The sequence below is a fragment of the Semicossyphus pulcher genome, unplaced genomic scaffold (assembly GCF_022749685.1).
Source record: "Semicossyphus pulcher isolate SPU_LCO1_2020_fin unplaced genomic scaffold, fSemPul1.0.p SCAF_7, whole genome shotgun sequence".
Lineage (NCBI taxonomy): Eukaryota > Metazoa > Chordata > Actinopteri > Labriformes > Labridae > Semicossyphus > Semicossyphus pulcher.
Window position 1 is genome coordinate 29,846,801 of NW_027211748.1, and position 15,849 is coordinate 29,862,649.

At 43.5% G+C, this 15,849-nt stretch overlaps 1 protein-coding gene across 1 annotated transcript; it reads right to left on the reverse strand.

The window, feature by feature from the left end:
• Window positions 1-1,526: 1,526 nt before the first annotated feature.
• On the reverse strand, window positions 1,527-10,071 carry ift57 (intraflagellar transport 57 homolog (Chlamydomonas)). Its single transcript, XM_069685480.1, has 11 exons — window positions 9,557-10,071; window positions 8,790-8,964; window positions 7,806-7,924; window positions 6,884-6,974; window positions 6,300-6,368; window positions 5,204-5,326; window positions 4,948-5,019; window positions 4,428-4,559; window positions 4,139-4,201; window positions 3,270-3,336; window positions 1,527-3,037 (listed from the first exon to the last, which is right to left on the reverse strand). The coding sequence occupies exons 1-11, from the start codon at window positions 9,709-9,711 to the stop codon at window positions 2,856-2,858; spliced, it is 1,248 nt and encodes a 415-aa protein (XP_069541581.1). The 5' UTR covers window positions 9,712-10,071; the 3' UTR covers window positions 1,527-2,855.
• Between the last annotated feature and the right edge of the window lie 5,778 nt (window positions 10,072-15,849).

The following is a 15,849-nucleotide window of genomic DNA, read 5'->3' on the forward strand; positions in this document are numbered from 1 at the left end:
TACTGTGTAAGTTGGTTCACCTGGATCTAATGTTGACTTTGTTCCAATGATTGACAGCCCGCAGTGCCACACAACGATCACACAAACAACAGAATGAATATGAAGAAAAATACACGGGGCATCAGAAGAACACACTGAACTGGTTAAATAAGTAAATATGATAAATAGGACATTGACCTGTTTAAAGATCTGATGGCAGTCGGTTCGAAGGAGTCTGTTTGTCCTGCATGTCAGTAGGATGGAACAAGAACTCCTTAAACAGCCGGTGGTTTGGGTCATCCACGACTGACCGGGCCTTTTCAAGAGTTCTGAGCTCGAACATGTGGAACAACGGACTCGGCAACAACTGAGTTTTACTTCCTCAGAAATGGGACACGTTTCACCTCTGATCTACACAACATGTGTTTCAGTGGTGAATGTAACCTGTCACCTTGTGCACTTCCCCACCTGTTGGTCACACCCATCTTCAAACTGTTGATATGAAGGGGAGGGAACAAAGTACAGGACAGAGGGAAGCTGGCTGTTTGAGAGCAGGAAGAAGAGGGAGGGGTTATCAAGCTGTGGTTCATTCCAGGAAGAGGAGCGGCGCTGACAGATTCAGCATTGTTTCCTGGTTTACAGTGAAACTTCGTTAAAAGCTGCTCCACGTTTAAAAACATGATGATTTCAGTTATTGAACACTTCCTCCTCCTCAGGCTTTGGTCCTGGCTCCATGTTTCTCTCACTCTTCAAGTTCTGTTTATATTTTCTTCTTTTCTTTTCTTTAAGAATTTTCTCACATAGTTAATGAAAACGAAAGGCAATAAAAGAAAGGGGTCAAATGTTCATGTAAAAATGTAAAATTATCTGCCAACAGAAGAGAGAGATGCCACTTGCCACGATGTTTTTGAACAAGCACAAATGTCCACTTAGATAGAAGCCATGGATATCTGCAGACTAGTGGGGCCGGACTATAACAAGAACATTTCTGTGGATATAAAAACATCAACTAAAATGTATATGTAGAATAAAATGCTAGAAATGAGGTGCCGTGAGCACTGATGTCTTTGAATACAGACAGCTATAGACGCTCTATTGCAGGAAAAAGCACTCAGTGACATCCAACTTCTAAGCACAGTCACGTAAAGTACTCAATCCATCTAAAGAGACAGCAACGTGATGAAGCAAAGACAACTCCAGCAGGTGTTGTTGGCTTTTCCTGCAGTGAAGACGGCGGCCGTAGTGATGAGAAGAGCAGATCTTTTAAGCTCCTCTACATCTACGTTAGCAGGAGGAGGGCGCCCTCTTGTGTTGAGAACCTGCTGTGATGTTCACTGCAGGCAGACATGTTGGCAGCTTCAGACCACATCAGTAAAGACAGATTCATTTCATATTCATATGTCAGTTTGTTCACAGGAGTCACACCCTGTAACACTGATGATGCATTCAGGTCACAAGGAAAAGATGGGAGAGAAGAGCTTCAACTTCAAAAATATGATTGCCATCAGGTTGTGAAAAGTTATTTGGGAATGTAAGATGTGAGGCTGTAGGTTCAAATGTATCCGACTTATTTAATTATGATTGAATTACATGGAAATACTTGAAAGCGAAATGTAAAGAATCAGAGTTTAAACATTTCACTCGTTGTAAAGGCTAACTGTGTCACTCATTATCCCTCAGGTAGTTTCACTTTGTGTGCCACCTGTTTAGAATATTTAAACCACATTAATTATTTCATAAAAAGATTCATGTTTAAAGTTAAAGACACATCGAGTGGTCATTTTATAAAAAACAAGAAAATATTTCACTTTAACAACTTCTCAGGACAGAAACTATTATCTGCATCCTTTATGTTATCCTAATAAAGTCACAAATATATATATATATCAACGTCTTTAATAAAAAAACAATGTAACAAATAAATTAGTGACCTTTGAGTCAAATCCATGAAATTTTCAACAGGAAATGTTCATGCTGCTGGACAGACAGCGCGCCAACACAACAGGAATGTTTGTAGAGAATGAAGGAAGCTGATTTTCTCTGGTTTTAAATCCAATTCCAGGAAGTTTAAAAGATCCAGCGTCATGATGCTCAGCACTCTCTGTTCCAGAGAAACAAACAGGAGGCAGGTGGAGGGAGAAGGGCCCCTGTGTGGAGGTGGACCTAACACAAGGGCCCCCTGGTGCAGGTTAACCTTAGAGAAGGGCTCCTGTGTGGAAGTTAACCTTAGAGACGGGCTCCTGTGTGGAGGTCAACCTTAGAGACGGGCTCCTGTGTGGAGGTCAACCTTAGAGACGGGCTCCTGTGTGGAGGTTAACCTTAGAGACGGGCTCCTGTGTGGAGGTCAACCTTAGAGACGGGCTCCTGTGTGGAGGTTAACCTTAGAGAAGGACCCCTGTGTGAAGGTGGACCTAACACAAGGGCCCCCTGGTGCAGGTTAACCTTAGAGACGGGCCCCTGTGTGGAGTGTAACCTTAGAGAAGGGACCCTGTGTGGAGGTAAACCTTAGAGACGGGACCCTGTGTGGAGTGTAACCTTAGAGAAGGGCCCCTGTGTGGAGGTAAACCTTAGAGAAGGGCCCCTGTGTGGAGGTAAACCTAAGAGAAGGGCCCCTGTGTGGAGGTAAACCTAAGAGAAGGGCCCCTGTGTGGAGTGTAACCTTAGAGAAGGGCCCCTGTGTGGAGGTAACCTTTAGAGAAGGGCCCCTGTGTGGAGGTAACCCTTAGAGAAGGGCCCCTGTGTGGAGGTAACCTTTAGAGAAGGGCCCCTGTGTGGAGGTAACCTTTAGAGAAGGGCCCCTGTGTGGAGGTAACCCTTAGAGAAGGGCCCCTGTGTGGAGTGTAACCTTAGAGAAGGGCCCCTGAGTGGAGGCAAACCTAAGAGAAGGGTCCAGCGGCGGGCTCGGGGATGTTGGTGGCGTGCATGTCACGTGTCATGTTGGACTTCTCTCTGAGCTTGGCCTGCAGCAGCGTGTGCTCGACGACGCCGATCCTCACGTCCATCTGAACGATCTCCTGCTTCAACTTGGTCAAACTCTGCCTGATCTTCACTACCGGAGCTGAACACAGACAGACGCACCAGCAGTCAGGAACAAATACACACACAGCTCATTCCTGCAGAATGAAGCTAAGGGCTGGACTATGAAGCCAGATTAAAGGGTAAGTCGAGTATGTTGAGCCGAAAGCCAGGGTCAGGAAGCTGGCTCTCTTTATAACAGTGAACTCAAAGAAAGTGTGGCTGTGTTGAACGTGCTTCACAGTCCAGCTCCCTAAAGTCAGACAGAGACTCACCTCCATCCGACATGCTGCTGCCTTTCTCCTCCATCTCCTGCTTCACCTTCTCCAGCTCCTCACTGATCTGAAACACACACAGAAAAACAGCAAAGAGCTCACTTTCAGTTTGACAGCAAAGGGAAGGATCGAGTGCAGCCTGTTGTTTTGGTTTTAGAGCCTGGAGAGACATTTTCCTGCCTACGACTCGGAGAAAATGCCCTGAAGTGTGATGTGACATAATTTTAACCTCTGAGGTACCTGTACATTTGTCACACTTCTTAGTGAAGAGCCCAGACGGACACTAAAGTCTGGCCCACACTAACAGATATTTAAAATCTTAACTGGAAATCTCACTGAATCTCTGGCGCTCAAACGAGACTTTAGAGTAAACAAACATGGCGGTCGACGGACAGGAAGAAGTGGTGATGAAAAGAACAAACTGTGGATGAAGTGGTGGAGACGGCGTGAACACGGGCTGGACATGTTACTTTATGCTGCATGTTTGCTTTTGTCACCATGGCTGCGGTTGTTGTGCTTCCTCCTTCCGTCAGCTCGCTTCCTGATTGGCTATGACGATCCAAAGAGAGCGTGCTCGGCTGTCCTCGGGGTTCCCCGCACACAACAGGACATCAGAACGTAAATATTGTTTAATATTTGAAATCGGTGCGGCCAAGACGTTCTGCCGAGCAGATCGGGGGAAGTAAAATCACTCTAACATCGCTCACAGCACAGGAACATCTGGACATCATCTTTAGAACCATCAAACATCAGGACTTTAATACTTCTGTCAGAAGGAGGGAATCAGGCCTAAAATCAGCCTGATTATTTTCTAGTGTGTACCCTGCCTAAGGCAGAGTGCAGTGTAAATGAATGATGCATTCACTGACCTCTGCCAGGACTCTGGTCCTCTCAGTCACTCCTCCACTGGCCTGCTGGTAGCGCTCCTTTGCCTGGTGGAGAGCACAGGTTTGTTACCAGGATTTCCTTCTTAAACAAAAAGTTCTTTAGATTTCCAAACTAAAGTTTGACCTCACATGAAAGAGGTGACAGTATCTCAGGACAGAACATGTCGTCACCTTTCCCCTGTGTCCTAACATTCCTTAAACCTCCAGTCCATTAGCTGGAAGTTATCTGTCAAAGTTTAAAGGAGCTGCAGGTGTGACGTTTTGGGTTTACCTCGCTGAGTTTGGCCTGAGCGCTGCGGTACTCCTGGATCAGATGCTCCAGCTGGTTGTTGATGTATTTCTCTCTGCTGCTCACCTTCTCGAGAGTCTTACCGATGTCCTCCTGCAGTTTGTCCAGGTAGCTCTGCAGAGACAGAAGAGGACACACCAGGACACTGTCAACACACACAACTGGATATTACAGAGGATGTTGTCAGTGTCTTTTCCAAGAGTGTCCTGCTGCTGTTTTCAGTGTCACTCCATGAACCTCTTTCTATGTGTTCATCTCTACCGACTTAAACTGAAGACAGGCGTGTCCTAAAGAGAGACGGGCTGTTTCTGAGGGACTATTGTCTCGATTAGACTGACGATATTGTCTTCTGTGGGTGTCAGGTGAGTGACAGAGGCCCAGTTGGCCACATGTAGATTAACCTCTGTAATGAAAGAAAGAAACAGCAGGGGGAGCCAAACACACAGACATCAGTTAAACAGTCATGACTGTGGTTATCATTGAAGCAGGTCTGTGAACGCACCTTGGTCTCTTTGAGCGAGGACTTGATCCCGTCTCTGTGTTGATGCATCTGGTCCACGTGGATCCTCCAGTCCTGCAGACCGACAGACGGACCAGAGACACGTCAAACAGCACGTCCACCTGGCACCTGCTCACTCTTTAAACTGAAATGAGTTTAATTCAATGGAACGAGCCCCCTCTGTGTATTGTGAAAATGTTGAGGGACTTCCCAGAGTGCTTTGCTTTGTTTTCAGCCCTATGCTCAGGTGAGTGTGTACCTTGTTGTCGGTCCTGATGGTGACTTTGAGCTGTGGCAGGACTCTCTCCACCTCCAGGTTCCACTCTGCTGCATCAACTGTCGACTCCAGAATCTCCTCCGGTTTGGAGGACGCATCCGTTTCCTGTCGGAGAACAAAAACAAAACCTTTTCCCTCATGAATTGTCGCAGAGTTCATATGTACGGACCTAATGTGGGTTCAAATCCTGTTTCAAGTTGGCTCAAAATGAAACCGTTAGTTACGTGCGTTAACTAGGGTTGTCATGGGAATCAAAACTTTGATTTAATACTTTGTTAATACCTCTCTCTCTATTCAGTGAGCGAAGAGAGCAAGCACTGTTGTTCATTATGTTAGGGACATTTTTTATTGTACTTTAACATTTAAACTAACAGAACAACGCTTTCAGTTCATTTTGTGCTGCATTCAGGCTCATGTACAAATAAGCATCAAACTAAGAGTGTGGTGCATCATGGGTAATGTCAGTGTGCCTGTGGGAGCTGGGTGGATAGGGTGTCTCTGCGCAGCGTCTCTGTTCTGGATGTCTGACGTGACGCTGGAGGACGGGGAGCAGCTCGTTCTTCCTCTCGGCCTTCACACTCTCATCATGCTGCACTTTGTTCTTTCAGCTGCTTCAACAAGTTAGTCGTGTTGCTTTGCGGCGCAGACGCAGGTTTCATGACCTCTTTGATGATTATTGTTTCTTCTTAACATCACTTAAACCTGAAACACCTTCAAACAAGCGCTGACGAGCCGTTTCAGGGGACCAGCTCTTCGTCTTCTGTTCCAGATGTTTGACTTTAGAGTTTTCTACGGGCGGAGCATTTTAAACGTCAATATCACCGTCAGTCATGTTTATTTAATCGTGGGAAGATAAAATCGTGATCAGGATTAATAATCGATTAATTGTCCAGCCCGATGTTGTATCCAAAGGGGTATGGATATAGTTTTTAACTATTACTGTACTGTAGTTTAAGATTGAGGTATCTTGATAACCCTAGTGCTCACTGTGCTCTACTGACAACATGTCGAATCAAAAAGGTTAAAGACATGAAGTAATTTGAGTCTTTAAATGCATCATATTTCCAGGAGAACTTACAGTGTGAGTGGTTCTTAACTTCAGAGTCTCCAGGTCCATCACGTTCTCCTCCTCCTCATCAGGCTCCTCCTGAGATAACACACAAAAGGCACATACCACCACAATGAAGTTCACAGTTATTTCACGCCTCAATCTATTATCTGGGATCATTTTAAACTCAGACAAAGCTGTTGCAATGATTTTGTGACATTTGTAAGTGGGGAAAGAAAAGTATGTTGTTATCTTAAGTTTTATTCTGGTGACATCCCATCTTTTTGTCATTGGGTTAGATCCACTCACTCTCGCTGAATGTTTCTGACTGTTACCTGCCGCGTTCACACATCGGCTCACCCCGACTTCTTGCGGACATTTTAGCAAGAGGCTGCAGGAAAAAGTCTGCATGAGGTCGGGGTGAGACATTCAGCCGTTCGCGTTCACACATGCAGCCCACCCGGACGATGTTTTCAGGAGTGCAGTGACGTGTGAAACGGGCTTTACTGAGCTGGATATGTTACGTGCCAGGAGGGTGAAACATGAAAAGTAACACTACAATATTGAGGATGAGGAGTACTGCGTGTACAGTCAAACAGAAACGGGACACCTACGATCATCTCCTCCTCTAGTCTGCTGAGTGTGAGCTCTGCGTCGTCCTCTATCACTGACTCTTCTTCTGTGGTTTCTGTTGGGTAGTTGGGCCTGGAGGCAAAAACAGGAAGTCAAAAAACGTAATCACAATCAGCTTCTTCTACACAGAAATACGATTTTTAAAAAGTGTGGACAAATTACCGCTTCAGTAAGATTTACACCACGCTGCATGCCCCTGCGGCCTGCACTGTGTGACCCTGTACATTAATGGTTTGTGTCGCAGTGCACCAGCAAAGAAGCTGAAGAAGAAGACTGTTAGCTCACAATCAAGGATGTGAACAGCGCAGATGTGTTGTGAGGAAGGAAATGTGCTTGTTTTGGTCAGTTACTTGAATCTAAACATGTATGTAGATGTACTTAAAACCTATTTCACCCACGCTCTAAGATCCTCACGCCTAGTTTATTGCAACCCATTGTATCTTGGTATAAAGTAGTCCTCTACACATCGCCTACAACTGGTACGGATTGCTGCAGCAGGAATCCTATTCAGAGGTAATAAAAGGCATCTTAGTACGCAGCATGCTTCACTGGCTTTTCCCAAAAAATTCTCCAGTTAAGGCCGTGCACGTTCTCGGTCAGACTTACAGTAGAGCCAGACCCCTCAGATCCTCAGATCAAGGCCTGTTATGAATGCTCAGAGTTAAACTAGTTGAAGACAGGGCCTTCTCCGTAGCTGCTCCAAGACTCTGGAATAATCTACCTCAAAATGTAACAACAGCTTAATCTCTTGCCTCCTTTAACAGAGTCTCTTCCGAACATCTCTCTCTTCTTGCCGGGAGGAGCAGGGACACAAGGCAGAGAGTCGAGTGAGGGAAGCGAGGAGACATGACAGCGTAATGAAAAGCACCCATGGTTTGTTTCAAAGAGGTGATGTTTGAGTACCTTCTGTAGGAGAACCCCTTCCTCCTCAGAGCCTCGTCAGCCAGCCGGTCCAACACGAGGCAGACGTATTCACCTGAACCGGATTTCAGTTTGGAGGGCGGGAAGTCCACTTTGCCACCCTGACAGACACAGTGATGAGCCCAATAAGAGTTCTTACTCTGTCATGCAGCTGCTGATGTTCCTCTTTTTATTATTATTATTATTATTATTATAACATTCAAAGTTTTATTGCTCAAACGCTTAACACACAAACATGTACATTCTGCTGGCTTAAAGAGAAAACGGTTTGCTGCTTGAGTTTATGATGTTAAAGACCAAAATGATAGAAACAATACCTGTCTGTGTCTCTGTCTGTGTCTCTTTACTTGAGTGATCTCTGTGGCACATGCACACCGCTGCTCTCGCCTGATGTCGCCAGCTTAGTTTTGCAGCAGCAGCTCAAAAAATATTTATCTCAGCATTAAACTAATATTAATGTTTTTACAACTCTAATGTAATGTGACACATAATATATTCATGTGATGCAAAGGTTAAGGTTGGGATAAAATGCAGATAAATAACAGCTTACAGAGCATCTGAAAATGTCACCAAAAATTAGTGTGAATTTTTTATTTAGAGTTACAAGAAGAGGACATGAAGTTTAAAGCAAGTGTAAAATAAAAAACACGTATAAACTTTCCAAAGGACTGTTTTGAATATCTCCCCCGGGGATCAATAAAGCATTATCTTCTCTTTTGCTTATTTTCTTTAAACAACTATAAAATGTTAATCTTTTTACACCAGTCGAGATTAAATATTACTACACATTAAAAACTGAAAACTTTTCACAACAAAAGTTTGTTGATTTGAAAACAAGAACAGATCTTAACCTTGTCAAAAACTCTGTCTGGCTGTAGTCAAACCCTCACAGAGTGGATTTTAAATAGCAGGATTTAAGTGCAGGAACCTGCAGACACAAAGATGTGAGGGTTTAGTGTCACTTACGAAAGCCCTGAGCTCGGCCAGGATGTTGGACACCATGGCGTTGGGTTCTTCGTACTCCTGAGGCTCAGTGAACGGCCTGCCTGCTGTGTTGATGAGCCACGCCGCGATGATGGTGAACATGTAGAACTGCTCGCCCGGGTTAAAGCCCAGATACGGACTGGAGACAAAATAGTGTCTGATGTGGAGAAAGAGAGAGGGGATTATAAGAACACAACAAGCAAGACGTATTCTTCTAATCTCATTTGTTTATGCCTCATCTCTTAATAACTCATCGACAATAGAGGTCCTATCAACGGATCAAACCTTTTTAGTCAAATATGAAGTTCTGGTTTGTGTTTTGTTCGGCACGTTATCGGTATCTGCAGATTATGTCTTAAAAATGACATATCGGCATCAGCAGATAAACAGAAATGTATACAGTATATACTTCGTGATACAAATGCTGCTGTTGTGTGACCAATTTAAGAGTTTCATTACTTTTGTTGCTGAAATCCACAACGAATCCAACTACTGCTGGGATCAGATAGCTGAAGGATGAACCCAGATCAAAACCATGACTTATCCTATTGCTTTTCCTATGGACATCCCATTTTCAAGAATTGAATCTATCCGATAAACGTCACCTGATCAGTTTACTTCTAAACAACTGATCTGGAACCAGCTTTGTGAACAACTGGTCAAAGATTACTAAAAACACAACAAGACACCAGTGAGACTGGAAAGCTTTAGCTAACGTGAGTGAAATCCATTTTTTAATTGGGAGTTACCTGGACAGGTTCTTCATGTTGTGTTTGGCCAGAACGTCCTCCTCATAATTCAACAGCTTTAACTTTTCCAGCAAAGCCTCCATCACTACAAACATATGATGAGCTGCTCCGGGGCCGCGTTCATCTTCATCTCCTCGTCTCCCGTCATCCGCCATTATTTCCAGGTCACCAGACACACAACTATATGTTTAAATAACACCAAACCGAAACACTCCTTCAACAACCAAACGTGATGCTAACTGCGGCCGTTAGCTGCGTTTCCGGTTTGTTTGGCTCTGTTGTTAGGCAACCGAGGGCTAACGTAAGGTGGCTAGGTAGCTAACGTTAGCTGCCAGCGAAGTCATTTTTAAAACTTAAAATAATACCGGTCGTTTATCAAAAACTAAGCTGTTTCAAGTTTACAGAATATCCCCGGGTCAGACACTTCATGTGATACTTAACTACGGAGCTCAAAGCAGTTAAATTATCTAATTGTTATTCCTGCTAGCTACGCAATTAACCCAAACGCCAAGGGTTTCCGTTATGATCTTCAGAATAAAAGCCTTCCTGTGATTACCTTCTTCTTCTTCTTCCTTCTTCTTCTTCTTCTTCTTTTTTTTTTTATCTGGCTGTTGGCAAACAACGTTTTGGAGCATTACCGCCACCAACTGGTATGGAGCGTGGTTCAAATAGTTAATATTTGCCTTGTATCTAAAAAATAAATAATAAATAAATAAAATAAAAAAAAATAAAAAAACCTATTCTTCTTCTTCTTCTGGATCAGTTCTAAGTACTGTGTTCAATACTAGATATCTAGAAAACAAAGGGAGAGAACCTCAACAAAAAATGGAATTAATAAAAAAAATATATATGTGTATAAAATAAAAATAAACTAATAATATACAAACAAAAAAATAATACATATATATATATTCATATTCTCTCCATCAAATTTGTTCTCCTTCTCCTTGTAACAACAACCAATAACATTTTACCCCAGACCTTCTCTGTAACACGACGATCATTTTAAATTTTCAATATCAGTTCTCTTCTTTCTGCATCATATTCTGAACAGTGAAGCATAACATATAATGTACTGTTTAATGTTGTGTGCCCCAAACAGAACCTGGATATTACTGTTTCATCTCTTCTGGTTCTCTTTGATCTTCTCGTCACACCAACTTTCCTTTCAATTCTGTAGAGCCACCATCCTGTTCTCTGCTCTTCCCACTGCTTTTGCCACCTTTCTTTCAGTATTGTGTTTCTGTCATTGCCTTGTGTTTCTGTCATTGTTTCCGGAAGCAAGTTTAAGGTGCATTACCGCCACCTTCTATGCTGGAGTATGGACCAGAGCTTCCTATTTCAATAAGGACTTGAAAAATACAAGTAAAATTCTGTCTTTGACAGTGCTCTCTTTGACAAGTGTTCAGCTAAACTTCTCCTGTTGGCAAACAGTCAGCTCGTATCTGTCCTCGTGGTTTGGTGTGTTCAGTTCAATATTTGCTCTTGAAAACTCAAAAAGACATTGTGATCAATTAGAAAAGGTTTAACAATAAATAAACTCTTAAAGGGGATGCTTTCAAAGGTGTAATTTTCTATGACTGTATCTATTATCCTAATCATTAATCAAAGAGTCAGAGGCTGATTTACAAAAAGAGCAAAAAGAGACTAAATAAATAAATGAATAAATACGACATAATGCATTTCTAACTGTACTGTAGGAAAAATGACAATAGTAAGCATCAGCATCAATTCATACACGTTCATCTTTGCTATTTCAGCCTCACTTTCATTATATGACGCAGGATTTACAATAAAATGCTGTTTTGGCCTCCTCGTAAACGTAAACACATCAGCATAGTGTAAGATAGAAAATAATAAAATAACAAGATGGACAACAGAACGAAAAAATATATAAAGTCGCACAAAAGAAAAAAGAATAGAACACATATACTTATGTGCATGTATATTTAATTTCATACATTCAAACACATACATATTAATACACAAAAACAACATACAATATGTGCACCACATCCCTTTGTTTTATTTGAGATATGTATATATTTCTTTCTTTATTGTTTGTTGATATTTGTGTTCAGTTGGACCAGATAAATAAAACTCATTTTACAGGCAGATTTTAAAATGTTGTGCTTTGTTTTAACCCCTCTATATTTATCTGTCCCTTCCTGTCCTTATGATGCTTTATCTGAAGTACTGTTCAATGCAGGACTTCTACTTTTAGTGTAAAGATTGGGATGTGTCTCTCACTCATACTCATATACTCGGGTAAAGTTTGTATGTATTGTTTGTAGTGATTTAGTCAGAGTGTAAAGTTTTTATTATTGTTGTATTTATTTAATAAACAATGAATCCTCCAATCCTTGAATCCTTAGTGTTTTCACTGTGTGGTTTCAGTTCTTTTACTCAAGTAAAGGATCTGAATACTGCCTCCACCACTGCACACACTGGCTCTGTGTGCGTGTGTGTGTGTGTGTGTGAATAATTCATATCTCCAGCCCCCCTGTGGTGCAGCAGCGGTGGAGGGAGGGGGTGTTTGTTTGGTCTGCACCCTGCCTGTATGTGAGCACAAAGGTGGAGCTCCCTGGTGACTGTGTTTGATTGACAGGCCTGCTGACTGCCTGCTGCATGGCTGATGAGCCGCAGAGCTGCTTCACCGATAGCTTCAACTCACCACTGACAAAGCTCAGCTGAGAAACCGGTGACCGTCTCGTTGGACAAAAGTGAAGCTAAAACCCCCCCGAGCGGGCGCCGCCATCTTGCCCATCTGTATCCAGAGTGTGTGCAGTAGAGATCTGCTGGTGGAGCCGCAGCATTGACGTCCCCTTTACCTTGTGTCCTTGGTGTGTCGGAGCCCTCAGGTGTCCTTGGCGTGTTGGAGCCCTCAGGTGTCCTTGGCGTGTTGGAGCCCTCAGGTGTCCTTGGCGTGTTGGAGCCCTCAGGTGGGCTCAGTCTGCAGCAGAACAGCTTCTTGTGTCGGTCTGAAGCAGATATTCACGCTGATGGAAAGTTCAATGACTGTAGTGTTAGTGTAAGTTACGTCTCCTCTCGCCGTTCCTCCTCTACTCTGCTACTCGGGAACAGAACGCTGCAGGAGCCCCATTTGTCAACAGAGCTGTCAATCATGAGGCCACACCCCCTTTTTATAGCATCAAATAACTAATTAAAAGTAAACTTGTCAGAAAAATGAACACTTGGACATAAATCACACTGTGATGTCACCCGTTAAAGGCCCCTTTTAAAGTCTCACGTTTTGGCCATCGGTTTTTTGGACTTGTCAATCACAGGTAGCCCCGCCCTAAACCCCTCCCCTCTTCCTGGTCTGTGTGACTCTAAATGGGAGCATCAGTGACTAAATGAACATCATGCTGTGTTGAAGAAGACCTGAACCAGAGATTGAGACCATAAACTCATTATGAAAAACATCTACTTTATCTATGTCACCGTTACACTTCAGCCATTCCTCAGTCTGACTGTTACAAGAGTCAAATAAAGAATCTCTGCAGCCCTCTCATTGGAACGTCATTCAGCCGGCATTATGTTTCTATGCAGATTAGTAGTAGCCCGTGTGAATGTAATTTCCAGGAGAAAGAGCTGGTTGTTGCTTTGTTGTCGACGCTGCAGAAATGCAGCATGTTTTTTCCTCTGTACTCTGACTTCTTCTTTTGTTGGTTGACGCCTCTTCCTCTGTGTTCTTGTAGCTGTCACAGTGCACAAAGAAAAACATTACGACACAGTCTTTGCTTCACACAGAGAATTTCAGAGCAGACATTCCCTGCATTGTAACTGAAGAGTTTTAGGCAATAAAACAAGTAACAAACCAAAGAAGAGAGATGGATTCAGTACAGCTCTGCAGATTCACTCCTGCTCTGTGTGACAAAATGTAAATGCAACCTGTGAGAGTTTCAATGCATGCGACTCTACAGATTTGATCAGTCAGATCAGAGACTCTTTAGGAAACATGAGTGGGTTCTTGCAGTGTGTCTGGCACAGGAGAAGAAGTGTTCACACTCTGAAGGAGAAGATGAAGTCTGAATGGAGTCGAGGATCTGCTCACAGCGCTGCTCTCCTTCTTCTCTGCACGGGAATCACCCAAGGCCGTTTCTCCTCAGCAGCTTGCTCTAAGAGCTCGATTGTGCTCAGCTAATGCATAACAAACAGATGGGGCTGAATGCAATCACTCCAGAGTGGCGTCTCTCTCTCGCTTCCTCTCTGCCTCTCTTTCATAAACGCTGAAATAAATCAAAATGATGGTTTTTGGCGTTGGGAGGAGAAACTCTGCAGAGCGGCGCGGTCTGCATGTGGCTCAGGATCACAGAGCTGCCTGAACGAGGGGAAATTAATTAACGTCATTTTGCTCTACTTCTCTGCAGCTTTGATGGGTTGAGTTGCCATGACAACCCGGAAACGGTGAAACACAGGTGCCCGCGGGCGACGACTGATATCCATGGCGGGAGGTGCAGACAGCGGAGGTGTCGTCTTTCTAAAGGTTATAAAAAGCAGCAGCGCTGAAATTAGACGGAGCAGCTGCCAACCTGCAGAGAGCAGATCAGAGTGTCTGCTCATTTACAGAATCACATCCCTAATCACATCCTACACAGGCACTTAGAGACCTCCAGGCATTCAGCTGAAGCACAAATGACCTGGGACCAAAGAGTTTCATCTGGATCACAATTATCCGGATTATACCCCATCTTTTATTTTTCAGGACCAGAGAATACAGCTTCCTGTTGTCCTGGTTTTTCAAAGTAAAGCTGGATTGGATCAACCTGATCCAGATACAGACTTCAAAATTACCTAATCCAGATTATCAGAGCTCTAAATGAGACTACACACTACATACTTTGTCCACAGGGGGCGCCAAAATCCTCACACTGAAAGTTCCTCACAGCTGCTTTAAATTAAATATTTCATGTTGATGCTGTTTGGAGGATTATTTTATGGAGACAAAATTCTTTTACAAACCTAATGTCTATTTTACCTACTGTGTGTCACTACAGAGAAACCACAGTCTAAACTACACTGTGAACATGTGGTTGAGTTTGATCACATGTGGCTCCTGAAGTCCAGCCTGAGTCCTCCTCTGCTGGGATCGGCATCATCCTGATGTTTGGATCCAAGTTTTCACAAACGTTTGAACACAAACTGGACGTTTGATCAGATTAAAACAAACTGGATCACCTGACCTGATCCCAGTTCAGAATCCTTGTTCTGAATCCCGATCGACCCATTCTCAAGATTTAATCTGATAACTGTGCTCCGAGCTGATTACTTTTGGGCGTCGTTGATTTGGTAATGTTGAATCTGGATCAGGTTGGTCCAAAGTTTTACTTTGAAAAACCAGGACAAAATTGGACTACTCGATAACAAAAACAGGGATTTCCACATCCAGAGTATTCGACCCAGATTACACTTTTTAAACAAGTCTGTCCTGATGATTAACAAAGTAGTCGAGTGAATGCCAAGTTTGTGGTGTATGTAATGTAGGTGTCCTTTCAAAATAAAGCTCTGGATGAGCAGCAGTGTCTCTTTGGTAAGTTCATTGTACGTCTCATAACTCCGAGCATCTTTTCTCGCCCTCCATCTTCACAGGGTTTATATCACAGCTGGTCCGTTTGATTGGGCCCTGTGAGGAAGTAAGAGCCCCATGTTTGTTTTAGGACCAATAAATTCACACTTGACAAAGTGCTGCTGAGACCTCCGGCCACACACACTCACACACACACACACACACACACACAAACACACACACACACACACACAGTCGGACTGTAAATTCCCTCCGGAGCGAAGCTAAATGATTGGCATTTCATTTAGACGCCGGCGCCGGCGGAGAAGTGAATCTTCGAGAGTCTGCCGGCTCAGTTGAGTGATCGTGTTTTGCTCGAGCCGACATCAAGTTAGAGATTTAATTTAGCCACAGATAGATGAGATCAGTGGGAGAAGGTGGAGAGGAGAGATGATCTGCTGCTGCTCTTAAACACGGGTTTGAGATCTGTGAAAGATCTCAGGGGATCACAGGGTCGGACATGAGGATCTTTTATTTTAATTACATAACTTATAAAATCTCTACGAGGTTTGAAGCATGGACCGCACACATTGCCATCAAATGCTTTGTGGACAAACGTTTAAAGCCTTGAGCTTGGCACATTATCCGTCGCCATCTTGTTTTTTTGGCGCAATAAGGGACCATGTTTGGACTAGACGGTGCCCCCCCCAATAGAGACACAGTTAAGTCCCGCCCACATTGCAGGTGAAAACGTTTCAGGCATTTTATGAAGGTGCGTCTTCGT